At 48.0% G+C, this 14309-nt stretch overlaps 1 protein-coding gene across 4 annotated transcripts in view; it reads right to left on the minus strand.

Annotated features, from left to right (window-relative positions):
• map4k2 (mitogen-activated protein kinase kinase kinase kinase 2) overlaps positions 1–13920 on the minus strand; it is a 37993-nt gene extending 24073 nt beyond the window's left edge. For all 4 annotated transcript variants that reach the window (XM_080519316.1, XM_080519315.1, XM_080519317.1 and 1 more), the window contains exons 1-3: positions 13644–13920; positions 6591–6648; positions 5495–5585 (exon numbers count right to left, since the gene is read on the minus strand). In XM_080519316.1, the coding sequence (XP_080375442.1) occupies positions 5495–5585; positions 6591–6648; positions 13644–13736 (242 nt within the window). In that variant the 5' untranslated portion in view covers positions 13737–13920. The remainder of the gene's footprint in view (positions 1–5494; positions 5586–6590; positions 6649–13643) is intronic.
• Positions 13921–14309: the final 389 nt, after the last annotated feature.

Here is a 14309-nt window from a genome sequence, read left to right on the forward strand (position 1 = left end):
ATGCAATGTGCTCTTTTTCTCAGGTCATTATTTGATTTTAATTTAAAATTAAAAATCAAAACTGAGATTCAATGCATTTTTCTTCATCATGATCAAGAAGGGACAAACAAAGCTTTACAAACGGGTTGATTTTCATTTTCTGTTTCTCAAAATAAATAATAAAATGATTGGAGAACAGAAACATAATCATATTGTGTGAATGGAATTTGCCGAGACTGTTGTCTCAGGCTATGGACTGAACAGCAGTTCAGAGTACCCAACCTTCTTGGAGTCCCTGGGAGGGGTACTGAATAGTGCTCCAACTGGGGACTCCATTGTTCTCCTGGGGGACTTCAACGCCCACGTGGGCAATGACAGCGAGACTTGGAAGGAGGTGATTGGGAGGAACGGCCTCCCCGATCTGAACCCGAGTGGTGTTCTGCTATTGGACTTCTGTGCCAGTCACAGTTTGTCCATAACGAACACCATGTTGGAGCACAGGGGGGTCCATAAGTGCACGTGGCACCAGGACACCCTAGGCCGGAGGTCAATGATAGACTTTGTGGTTGTGTCATCTGATCTCTGGCCGTATGTTTTGGACACTCGGGTAAAGAGAGGGGCAGAGCTGTCAACTGATCACCACCTGGTGGTGAGTTGGATGCGCTGGACCGGGAGGAGGCCAGATAGACTCGGCAGGCCCAAACGTGTTATGAGGGTCTGCTGGGAACATCTGGCCGAGCCCTCTGACCTCGCAGTTTTCAACTCCCACCTCCGGGAGAGTTTCTCACAGATCCCGAGGGAGGTTGGAGACATTGAGTCCGAGTGGACCATGTTCTCCACTTCCATTGTCGAAGCTGCTGCTCGGAGCTGTGGCCGCAGGGTCTCTGGCGCCTGTCGTGGTGGCAATCCCCGAACCCGGTGGTGGAAACCGGAAGTAAGGGATGCCGTCAAGCTGAAGAAGGAGTCCTATCGGGCTTTGTTAGCTCATAGGACTCCAGAGGCAAGGCACCGGGAGTGGATGAGATTCAAAAAGTGATGCCAGGAAATCAGTTGTTAAGTCGCTTCAGTTGATCTTTTAAGAGATGCTTCTTTTCCAGTGGCTCTATGATGGCCAATACTCATGATTCGATATTTTCAGGAGCACAAGTGATCCACCAACCACAATAGTTTCATGGGGTTCGATGTGTCGGACCAAACATTGACCCCAACAGACCACGCCCACTTTGGCTGTCAGAATTGTGTGTTGTGAGCCGAAATAGCTCAGTTGGGAGAGCGTTAGACTGAAGATCTAAAGGTCCCTGGTTCAATCCCGGGTTTCGGCAGCCATGTGAACCTTTTCAAAAGCAGCATTTGTCAGAGTTCTTTACTGCTCAGTCCATTCAGGGTCAAAGAGCAATGAGGCATCATCATCCAGGGTTTCTGGTTGACTATAGTCTTTGTGGATGTAACATTCCCCATGCACCATCCCATGTAGTCGATCACAGATGAAGCATACTCCCCCACATCTGTGTGTCGATTGCATGTTGCAGCCTCTCTGAACATCTTCCATTGAGAGCAGTCAAAACCATCCTGCAGTGCAATCATGGATCCTTCAGGCCACACTGGCACCTTCTTCACAGCAGGTTTCTCTCTGGTGAGCAGGAATTAGCATCACAGAGAGATGCTTCTTTTCCAGTGGCTCTATGACGGCCAATACTTAATATATACTCCATACTTTTAGGAACCAAAGTGATCCCATGAACCCCTATAATGTTCATCAGGTTCATTGTGTGGTACAAAACATTGGCCACGCCCCCTGAAAATGCCACACTAACACACAAAAGAAGTCTCTGTGGCGCAATCGGTTAGTGCGTTCTGCTGTTAACTGAAAGGTTGGCGGTTCAAGTCCACCCAGGGACGGTTGTGATCCAGCTTCTTGGAACAATTGGTTTTTCACAACAGACCATTTGCCTTACGTGGGGATGAGCAACCATCACCTCCCTCCATGCAATGTGCTCTTTATCTCAGGTTGGACTTTCCTCAATCACTTCAATATGAGCAACAGACTGAACTCTGTTTGACTTCACATCACAGTGAGCGTCATCAAAGACAAGGCAATAAATCAACCTTCCAGAGTACAAACAAAAATTGAGCCATTATTTGATTTCAATTTAAAATTCAAAATCAAAACTGAAATTCAATGCATTTTTCTTTATCATGATGAAAAGGGTTTAAAACAAAGCTTTAAAATCGGTTGATATTCATTTTCTGTTTCTCAAAATAAATAATAAAATGATTGGAGAACAGAAACAAAATCATATTGTGTAAATGGAATTTGCCGTGTTTCAAAACAAGAGCGCGTCTGGTGTGTTTCTGTCAGTTTTAATCAATTTGTTCAAAAAGCGATGCCAGGAAATCAGTTGTTAAGTCGCTTCAGTTGATCTTTTAAGAGGTGCTTCTTTTCCAGTGGATCTATGATGGCCAATACTTATGACTCGATATTTTCACAATAGTTTCATGGGGTTCGATGTGTTGGACCAAACATTGACCACGCCCCCAACAGACCACGCGCACTTTGGCTGTCAGAATTCTGTGTTGTGAGCCGAAATAGCTCAGTTGGGAGAGCGTTAGACTGAAGATCTAAAGGTCCCTGGTTCAATCCCGGGTTTCGGCAGCCATGTGAACCTTTTCAAAAGCAGCATATGTCAGAGTTCTTTACTGCTCAGTCCATTCAGGGTCAAAGAGCAACGAGGCAAAGTCCAGCTGACAAAAGGTGACTTTTGTCACTTTATCTTTTAAGAGATGCTTCTTTTCCAGTGGCTCTATGACGGCCAATACTTAATATATACTCAATACTTTTAGGAACCAAAGTGATCCACCAACCCCTATAATGGTCATCAGGTTCATTGTGTGGGACAAAACATTGGCCACGCCCCCTGAAAATGCAACACTAACACACAAAAGAAGTCTCTGTGGCGCAATTGGTTAGCGCGTTCGGCTGTTAACTGAAAGGTTGGTGGTTCAAGTCCACCCAGGGACGGTTGTGATCCAGCTTCTTGGAACAATTGGTTTTTCACAACAGACCATTTGTCTTACGTGGGGATGAGCAACCATCACCTCCCTCCATGCAATGAGCTCTTTATTCTGGACCTCCTTACCTTGACCTCGCTCTGGCTCATGAACACATGAACCCTCTGCTGACAGTCCCATGGGAGCAAATGTTTTTTTAGAAAAAAATGTGAAATTGGATAATTTCCCACGGCACACCTGACTAGATCTCGTGGAACACCAGTGTGCCACAGTGGTTCACAGTGGTTGAAAAACACTGACTTAAAAGACGACATCTTAAAAAGCTTTATTTGTCCCTTCTTGATCATGATATAGAAAAATGCATTGAATCTCAGTTTTGATTTCAAATTTGAAATTGAAATCAAATAATGGCTCAATTTTAGTTTGTACTCTGGAAGGTTGATTTATTGCCTTGTCTTTGATGACGCTCACTGTGATGTGAAGTCAAACAGAGTTCAGACTGTTGCTCATATTGAAGTGATTGAGGAAAGTCCAACCTGAGAAAAAGAGCACATTGCATGGAGGGAGGTGATGGTTGCTCATCCCCACGTAAGACAAATGGTCTGTTGTGAAAAACCAATTGTTCCAAGAAGCTTACCGCCACGCGATGTTGCAGAGACGAGTCAGCCACGACAGTCCCTGCACATCCAGAGACTTAAGGAACTCTGGGTGAATCTCATCCACTCCCGGTGCCTTGCCACCGAGGAGCTTCACAACAACCTCGGTGACTTCAGCTTGGGTAATGGACGAGTCCACCTCTGAGAATCCAGCCTCTGCTTCCTCAACGGAAGACATGATGGTGGGATTGAGGAGGTCCTCGAAGTATTCCTTCCACCGCCCGACGACATCCCCAGTTGAGGTCAACAGCTCCCCACTTCCACTGTAAACAGTGTTGGTGGAGAACTGCTTCCCCCTCCTGAGGCGCCGGACGGTTTGCCAGAATTTCCTTGTGAAATTCCTTGAAAAAGAGCACATTGGAGGTGATGGTTGCTCATACCCATGTGACGCAAATGGTCTGTTGTTAAAAAACAACTCTCCCAAGAAGCTGGATCACACTCGTCCCTGGGTGGGCTTGAACCTCCAACCTTTCTGTTAACAGCCAAACATCCAAGTACACCACAGAGACGGTCCTCATGTAAAGTGGGCGTGGCTTTGAGTTTGAATCAATTTGTTCAAAAAGCGATGCCAGGAAATCAGTTGTTAAGTCGCTTCAGTTGATCTTTTAAGAGGTGCTTCTTTTCCAGTGGATCTATGATGGCCAATACTTATGACTCGATATTTTCACAATAGTTTCATGGGGTTCGATGTGTTGGACCAAACATTGACCACGCCCCCAACAGGCCACGCCCACTTTGGCTGTCAGAATTGTGTGTTGTGAGCCGAAATAGCTCAGTTGGGAGAGCGTTAGACTGAAGATCTAAAGGTCCCTGGTTCAATCCCGGGTTTCGGCAGCCATGTGAACCTTTTCAGAAGCAGCATATGTCAGAGTTCTTTACTGCTCAGTCCATTCAGGGTCAAAGAGCAACGAGGCAAAGTCCAGCTGACAAAAGGTGACTTTTGACACTTTCTCTTTTAAGAGATGCTTCTTTTCCAGTGGCTCTATGACGGCCAATACTTAATATATACTCAATACTTTTAGGAACCAAAGTGATCCACCAACCCCTGTAATGTTCATCAGGTTCATTGTGTGGGACAAAACATTGGCCACGCCCCCTGAAAATGCCACACTGACATACAGAAGAAGTCTCTGTGGCGCAATCGGTTAGCGCGTTCGGCTGTTAACCGAAAGGTTGGTGGTTCAAGCCCACCCAGGGACGGCTGTGATCCAGCTTCTTGGAACAATTGGTTTTTCACAACAGACCATTTGTCTTACGTGGGGATGAGCAACCATCACCTCCCTCCATGCAATGAGCTCTTTTTCTCAGGTTGGACTTTCCTCAATCACTTCAATATGAGCAACAGTCTGAACTCTGTTTGACTTCACATCACAGTGAGCGTCGTCAAAGACAAGGAAATAAATCAACCTTCCAGACTACAAGCTGATTGGGTAAATACAAGACAAACAATATGGACTACATAGTACAGAGGTTCCTGGAAGGACCCATAAACCTCGCCCCCTGGAGCTCCTGTCCTGGTTTCACACTTCATAGAGCTCCCATTGAAATATTTATAAATGCAGCTTTTCAACACTTAAAGAACATTTCAAAAGCTCATTTTTTAATGTTTGTTAGTTTTTAGAGTTACCACATCTAAAAAAAATCACACTAAAATGTGGTTTATATGTAATACAGTTGGTTAAAAAATGTCAATTTTAACAAAATAGAGTTAAAAGAAAAAGTCTCACAATATACAAACAAAAGGGAGCGGTCAGAGGCTGTGACCGTCCTGTTGGACCTTTCTAATCACACTACAGGTTCTGAAGTCTTAGACAAGAAGAAGAAAACAGAAGGAAAGAAAGAGTTGGAACCTGTGGTAGCTGCCGAAGTACGCCACGATGTTCTTATGTTTGCACTCCTTCATCATGGTGATCTCCTGCTGGATGGAGGTGATGTCATCACCTGGACACACACACACACACACACACACACACACACACACACACACACACGCGTGCATACACATGAAATCATGCATCATGGTGGATGAAGCTACAACACAGTTATTTCGAGAAACACGTGAGCAGCAGAGCGACTGTGAAAAGAAAAAACTCCTTCTAACAGGAAGAAACCTGCAGAACCAGAGCAGGAGAAGGAGTAGGAGAAACCTGCAGAACCAGAGCAGGAGAAGGAGGAGAAACCTGCAGAACCAGAGCAGGAGGAGGAGGAGAAACCTGCAGAACCAGAGCAGGAGAAGGAGGAGAAACCTGCAGAACCAGAGTAGGAGGAGGAGGAGAAACCTGCAGAACCAGAGGAGGAGAAGGAGGAGAAACCTGCAGAACCAGAGCAGGAGAAGGAGGAGAAACCTGCAGAACCAGAGGAGGAGGAGGAGGAGAAACCTGCAGAACCAGAGGAGGAGGAGGAGGAGAAACCTGCAGAACCAGAGCAGGAGAAGGAGGAGAAACCTGCAGAACCAGAGCAGGAGAAGGAGGAGAAACCTGCAGAACCAGAGGAGGAGGAGGAGGAGAAACCTGTAGAACCAGAGGAGGAGGAGGAGGAGAAACCTGTAGAACCAGAGGAGGAGGAGGAGGAGAAACCTGCAGAACCAGAGCAGGAGAAGGAGGAGAAACCTGCAGAACCAGAGCAGGAGAAGGAGGAGAAACCTGCAGAACCAGAGCAGGAGGAGGAGGAGAAACCTGCAGAACCAGACTCAGAGGAGGAGACGTTCTCTCCAGCATTACAAGAATGAAACTTTTTAATCTCCATAAACACAGACGAGAGTCACTGCTGTGTGTGTGTGTGTGTGTGTGTGTGTGTGTGTGTGTGTGTGTGTGTGTGTGTGTGTGTGTGTGTGTGTGTGTGTGTGTGTGTGTGTGTGTGTGTGTGTGTGTGTCTGTGTGTGTGTGTGTGTGTGTGTGTGTGTGTGTGTGTGTGTGTGTGTGTGTGTGTGTGTGTGTGTGTGTATACCAGGGTCCAGCTTGACGATCTTGATCGCTGCCAGTTCAGAAGTCCCGATGTTCCGAGCCTGCAGGAGAAACATGTCATTACTCCGCTGGCTGGACGACGTTTGACCTTCTTGTTCAGAACAACTTCTCATTTTGAACTTCAGGACGGGACCACGTCTCCACAAGTTGGCACGGCGCAACGAGAAGCTGGAAAAGTGTGACATACTGCCGAGCGTCAGAACCTGGTCCATGACAAAGCTCCTTACGGAGGTTTGAGCATCTGGCAGATCATGAAACCACCAGGGCCCGGTGGTTCAGCACTGGGTCATCCTTTAACCAGCCGGTAAACACATTTAACCAACCGTTAACTTTAACAGCACTGTTATCTTGATGTTCAAAACTGGGTTAACTTTAACCGGGTGTTATCTCGCCCACGTCAGATCATTTTCACTATCAGATCATTTTCAGTGCCACATTCCGAACCAGCCAGGCGGTGGTCGACGGGCCTCCTCCACACAACCTGTGCTCACTTCCTGTTTTCTTTCCTGCTGCACCGCCGGCTTCCTGACACTGAAGCTCACAATGTCTCTGACAGCAGCTCACAGACCCAGAGAGGAAACGGAAGCTGGTCTGATCGGGACTCAAACAGCCTTGAAGTCACTCCGGCGGAAGTTTGTTCAGAACGAGACTGAGATTGAGACTGAGAACGAGACTGAGAACGAGACTGAGAACGAGACTGAGAACGAGACTGAGAACGAGACTGAGAACGAGACTGAGAACGAGACTGAGATTGAGACTGAGAACGAGACTGAGAACGAGACTGAGAACGAGACTGAGAACGAGACTGAGAACGAGACTGAGAACGACACTGAGAACGAGACTGAGAACGAGACTGAGATTGAGACTGAGAACGAGACTGAGAACGAGACTGAGAACGAGACTGAGAACGAGACTGAGAACGAGACTGAGAACGAGACTGAGAACGAGACTGAGAACGAGACTGAGATTGAGACTGAGAACGAGACTGAGAACGAGACTGAGAACGAGACTGAGATTGAGTGAAAGCTGATGGACAACTGAACCGTCTCCGAGGCGACACTTAGTGTCAGGTCAGGAAATTAATGTCAGTTGTTCTTGTTTACTTGATTCAAGTCAAAGTAGTAAAGAGAGGCTATGAGGAGCTGCAGGGGGACGACAACCACAAGACCCAAACCAAAAGACCCCCAACCAAACACCCCAATCAATAGACCATCAACAAAAAGACCCCCAACCAAAAGATCCAAACCAAAAGACCCCCAACCAAAAGACCCAAACCAAAAGACCCCCAACCAAAAGACCCAAACCAAAAGACCCCCAACCAAAAGACCCAAACCAAACACCCCAATCAATAGACCATCAACAAAAAGACCCCCAACCAAAAGATCCAAACCAAAAGACCCCCAACCAAAAGACCCAAACCAAAAGACCCCCAACCAAAAGACCCAAACCAAACACCCCAATCAATAGACCATCAACAAAAAGACCCCCAACCAAAGACAAATTAAACTAAAGACAATAATGTTAACAAAGTGAAAGAGTAGAGTGCGTTGCAGCTGTTTCTGGATACAATTGTCATAATTGATGCAACATAAAGCAACTTGTCATTGAATCCAGACGCTGGAGTGTTTAGTTCTCAGAGCCTGAGCTTCGTGTTGCTAAAGCTAACTTCGCCCTTTGATGTAGAAATTCTTCCACGTGAAGTGTTGACCGTCTGACTCCAGATGTACGTCCATGAATGTAAATAAAGCCTATCCAGGTTTCTGGAGATGCTTCATCTACATTTATCAATAATTTGCCCACGAAAGAGCAAAAAGCTTTGAAGCTAACGTTAGTGGATCACTACGCCTCTCGTGTTAATGTGTCGCTAAAAGGCCTAATTACCCTGCAACAGCAACCATCAGGAAATAGAAAAGGGACCAATAAACTCAATCGATCATTTTCCTGACACTTTGTCCGCTAGTGGAGACGCTCAGTACGAACGGTGACGGGTGACAGGAGAGCAACGTCTTGAGGGTAAAGTCCGGTGGAGGGAGCGTCACGATGTTTCTCCAGCAGGTGTGTCGGGACTGTGAGCCAGCGGTTGTGTGGAAAACGTCTGGCGTTTGGCTCCTGCAGGTCAAAGGTCACACGTGAAGCTGTGGCTTCACCCCAGGACGGGCGTCGTCGTTGTGGGACTGAATGCCAGCAGTGTGACGAGACCGCCGCAGCCCCACGCGGTCACATGTCCAGAGGCCTCAGCGAGCCGCCACCAGTGCCGGTGGGCGCCATAATGAGCCTTTGTCAGCTCCCATTCACAGCAGACACACATGCTTCAGTCATAGCAGAGCCGCTGGGCCGCCGCTGTGCAACCACCTGTCATATTTCCTCACATTTACACAAAGTCCCGCTTGGCGGTGGCCGTCGTGAGACGACACCAGGCCGTCCATTCATATGAACAATGGATGAAGTCAATGTCTCCAGTGAAAGCGTCCGTCTGTCTCTTCCATGACGGCCGGCCCGAATCCACCAGCTCAAACTCTCCACCGACCCGGGCCGGTTGAGGTCCAGCCCGCCCGGGGCGGGACGGTGTGGCTGCACAGGGAGAATAATGTACAAGCAGTTCCACTCAGAGCCTGGCTGGGACTCGAACCGACAACTCCCTCACTGTGCGGAGAGAGAGCGAACCGCTGCAGCGCAGCAGCTGTGAAACAACATGACAAGTGAAGTCCATCTGAGAGCATTTCAGTGTCTTTGTGTTGCCATAGCAACGACGTCAATAAGCCAATGTTTCCTGTGTGATTTTAATCAGTGTCCTTTTGTCCGTTTCACTGACTATTATTTGATAATAACGACTTTTGTTAAACTTCAGTTTGACGGATCTTCTGATATAAAACTTGACTAAAGAGTCCAGTTTGACTGAAGGTGAGGAGAGTTTGGACGTGACGCCGCTCCACTGCAGCGAGTTCTGCTTCCTGCTCAACAACCAGAGCTGGTTGGTCGACTGGAGCTGCAGCTTTCAGCCACTGATGATGTCACACTGAGACGGTGACCCCGCAGGTCACATGACCTGCAGTTACATTACAGTCCAACACTTCCTGTTTTCTACCTGCAGCCGCAGAACAACAGCAGAACAACTACAGAACAGCCATAGACATTAGAACCTCCAGACCACAGATGTTAGAACCTCTAGAACAGGGGTCGGCAACCCGCGGCTCCGGAGCCGCATGCGGCTCTTTGGTCCCTCCACTGCGGCTCCTTGAGCCTCCGTCCCACTGCAGTTCATCCTGGAGGGACGTAAGGAGGCAAAGCCACCCAGAGATCAGTCCCTCTACAAAGAGTGGTACAATGTAGGGTCGTGAACGACTCAGCGACGTAACGTCATTACGCAACAATAATGGATGAAGAAGGTAGAATTGCGGCTGCAGGTCATGACAGCGGCTCAACTGGTGTCTGAAGCTGGGAGCTTCCTGTACCTTTCACAGTAAAACTGCGACAATTCCAGGGGGTTCATTCCAGACTTGTTGAGAGTGACGGAACATTCTAGTGAATTACACAACAACTACAGGACATTAAAGACACAACACTCACACTCATGGTTCTAACAATCCACATCTCCCACATTTATCTTCCATTTTAATAATGTGGAGCAATAAAGGAGCTGAGAGCTGCAATGCATTATGGGAGTTTCTGTTTGTGGTGTTTTAAATGTAATTATTGGGGGTTATGTTAGGTTTGTAGTGTCGGTAATAATTGTGTTGTTGTTGCTTAGTTCATGTAGTTTAGTTTATTAGTTGTAAGTCGTCAACCAGCAGTGAAGAAGGTTTTGTGTGTCGTGTCCTCCTGGCATGGTCTTCCTGTGGGACTGTCAAAATAAAATGTGTGCAGCTTTGAGTGTTGTGTTCAGTGGGAAACGGGACCAAATGGTTCTTTGAGCATTAAAGGTTGCGACCCCTGCTCCAGGCCGTAGACATTAGAACCTCCAGACCGTAGACCAGGGGCCTCCAGCCGCGGTCCTGCAGGGTTTAGCTCCTCCCAGTTCAACACACCTGATTGTAATGAGGAACTCGTTATTGGGCTTTTTCACAACCTTGGTGATGATGTCATCATTAGATTCAGGTGATGATGTCATCATTAGATTCAGGTCTGCTGAAGCAGGGAGGGACTAAAACATGGAGTACACCAGGAATCCAGGACCGGAGTGGGGTCCTGTTAGTAATTAGTAATTATTTCTGTTAGTAATTATTCATAATTCATCCTGTTAGTAATAAATAATTAGTCCTGTTATTAATTAGTCATTATTAGTCCAGTAATGCTCAAAGGTCAGAGAATTTCAAAACATTAAAATTCTTAAAAAATCCATTTTTTTCCATTCAGTGTCAAGACTGAAATATAATATATTATATTGTACATTATTGACTCCTTTATGTATTTCAGCTCCTTTCATAAAGACCATAAATGTGTTTAATTGTGAAGTACCACCTTGTTCTTTACAATGTTTATGAGTTAACAATCAGTTACTATGGCAACAAAGAATGAGCGGATGAATCCTAATGGAACAGAGAGTCAGGAGCCAGATTGTTACAGAGACTCAGATCAGTTGTACTATGTCTCATTGTAACGCTGCCCCCTGCTGGCGGGACTTTGATGTCATGGCCCCGCCTCTCCACCTGTAACCCCGCCTCCCTCTCAGTGATGTCATGGCCCCGCCTCTCCACCTGTAACCCCGCCTCCCTCTCAGTGATGTCATGGCCCCGCCTCTCCACCTGTAACCCCGCCTCCCTCTCAGTGATGTCATGGCCCCGCCTCTCCACCTGTAACCCCGCCTCCCTCTCAGTGATGTCATGGCCCCGCCTCTCCACCTATAGTCCCGCCTCCCTCTCTGTGATGTCATGGCCCCGCCTCTCCATATATAACTCCACCTCCCTCTCAGTGATGTCATGGCCCCGCCTCTCCACCTGTAACCCCGCCTCCCTCTCAGTGATGTCATTGCCCTGCCGCTCCACCTATAACCCCACTTCCCTCTCCGTGATGTCATGGCCCCGCCTCTCCACCTGTAACCCCGCCTCCCTCTCGGTGATGGCATTGCCCCGCCTCTCCATATATAACTCCACCTCCCTCTCAGTGATGTCATGGCCCCGCCTCTCCACCTGTAACCCCGCCTCCCTCTCGGTGATGTCATTGCCCTGCCGCTCCACCTATAACCCCACTTCCCTCTCCGTGATGTCATGGCCCCGCCTCTCCACCTGTAACCCCGCCTCCCTCTCGGTGATGTCATTGCCCCGCCTCTCCACCTGTAGCCCCACCACCCTCTCTGTGATATCATGGCCCCGCCTCTCCACCTGTAACCCCGCCTCCCTCTCGGTGATGCCATGGCCCCGCCTCTCCACCTGTAACCCCGCCTCCCTCTCCGTGATGTCATGGCCCCGCCTCTCCACCTGTAACCCCGCCTCCCTCTCCGTGATGTCATGGCCCCGCCTCTCCATATATAACCCCGCCTCCCTCTCAGTGATGTCATGGCCCCGCCTCTCCAGCGTGTTCACAGAGGCGTGTGGAGGGAGGCGTTGCGGGAGCGACAGGGAGAGCGATTGTTCTGGCTGCTCTGGACGGAGTGAGAAATGTGAGCTTTGTCTGAGCAGGAAGTGTGAAGCAGCACAGGAAGTTCGCATCCTGATGCTCAAATAACTTGAAAACCTCAAACCAGCTTTTCCTGCGACGCACCAGAGTCTGAGGCTCCGCCAGCAGGATGTGAGATCTGACGCTCCAAACTCTGCTTCTTCACCACGCAGTGCCCTGGATTCTCCCAGTAGTTTATCTCCCTGGATTCTCCCAGTAGTTTATCTCCATGGATTCTCACATTATCACCATGGATTGTAACAGTAATTTAAAATGTTGATGTGTACAAACTCTAGTGAAACTACTCTAGTGACTCCCGTGACTCTACAGTGACTCTACAGTGACTCTACAGTGACTCTAGTGAATCTACAGTGACTCGAGTGACTCTACAGTGACTATAGTGATTCTAGTGACAACAGTGACTCTACAGTGACTCTACAGTGACTCTAGTGACTCTACAGTGACTCTAGTGATTCTAGGGACTCTACAGTGACTCTACAGTGACTCTCGTGAATCTACAGTGACTCTACAGTGACTCTAGTGACTCTACAGTGACTCTAGTGATTCTAGTGACTCTACAGTGACTCTAGTGACTCTATAGTGACTCTAGTGACTCTAAAGTGACTCGATTGAATCTACAGTGACTAGTGAATCTACAGTTACTCTAGTGACTCTACAGTGACTCTAGTGATTCTAGTGACTCTACAGTGACTCTACAGTGACTCTACAGTGACTCTAGTGACTCGAGTGACTCGAGTGACTCGAGTGACTCTACAGTGACTCTAGTGATTCGAGTGACTCTACAGTGACTCTAGTGACTCTACAGTGACTCTACAGTGACTCGAGTGACTCGAGTGACTCTGCAGTGACTTTAGTGACTCGAGTGACTCTCCAGTGACTCTCCAGTTACTCTAGTGACTCTACAGTGACTCTACAGTGACTCTACAGTGACTCTACAGTGACTGTAATGGCTCCACAGCTGAGTAGCTCATCAGATTCACTTGAGTTGGCATCACCTGAAGATCCACTGGATCCCAGCAGGCTGAGATCTGAGGCTCAAACAGGAAACGAGCAGAAAACTGCTTTTTCACTCACTTCCTCTTAACAGGTGGGACACTTACTGTATCATGAGAGCATCAACTGAGGCTGCAGAGTACACAGTACTCAGTAATTAGTACACAGTAATTAGTATACAGTACACAGTATACATTACAGATCACGATTACACAGTACAGAGTACACAGGGTACACATTACAGACGACAGAGTACATAGTTTACTACACTAAACAGTACAGGGGATGGAACTGAAACCTCTTTCACACACACACACACACACACACACACACACACACACACACACACACACACACACACACACACACACACACACACACACACACACACACACACACACACACACACACACACACACACACCACTCACCTTGAACACATCTCCGTACGTCCCGCAGCCGATCCGGTGGATCAGTTCGTAGTCGTCCAGCGGGTCCAAGAAGGAGACTCCGATCCGCTCCATGATGAGAGCCGCGCGGCGGCAGCAGCAGCAGCGGCCGGGCTGCGGGTCGGTCCGCCGGGCTGCTCACACACACATGTCCCGCTGGGGGTCCGGGGGGTCCGGGGGGTCCGGGGCGGGTCAGGAAGCCGCTGAGGGCGCTGCACGCTGGGCTTCTTCTGACAGACTGCACGCCTCTGAGTGCGGATCCTCCGCGAGCGCAGCCCCACTGTAAGAAATGATCTGCGTCTCATCCAGCAACACTGTAAAAAATGACCTGCACCTCATTCAGCAAACACTGTAAAAAATGATCTGCATCTCATCCAGCAACACTGTAAAAAATGACCTGCACCTCATTCAGCAAACACTGTAAAAAATGATCTGCATCTCATCCAGCAACACTGTAAAAAATGACCTGCACCTCATTCAGCAAACACTGTAAAAAATGATCCGCATCTCATCCAGCAACACTGTAAAAACTGATCTGCATGTCATCCAGCAAACACTGTCAGAAATGGTCTGCACCTCATCCAGCAACACTGTAAAAAATTATCTGTACCTCACCCAGCAAAACACTGTAAAAAATGATCTGCACCT

This window comes from Blennius ocellaris, assembly GCF_963422515.1.
Source record: "Blennius ocellaris genome assembly, chromosome: 23".
NCBI lineage: Eukaryota > Metazoa > Chordata > Actinopteri > Blenniiformes > Blenniidae > Blennius > Blennius ocellaris.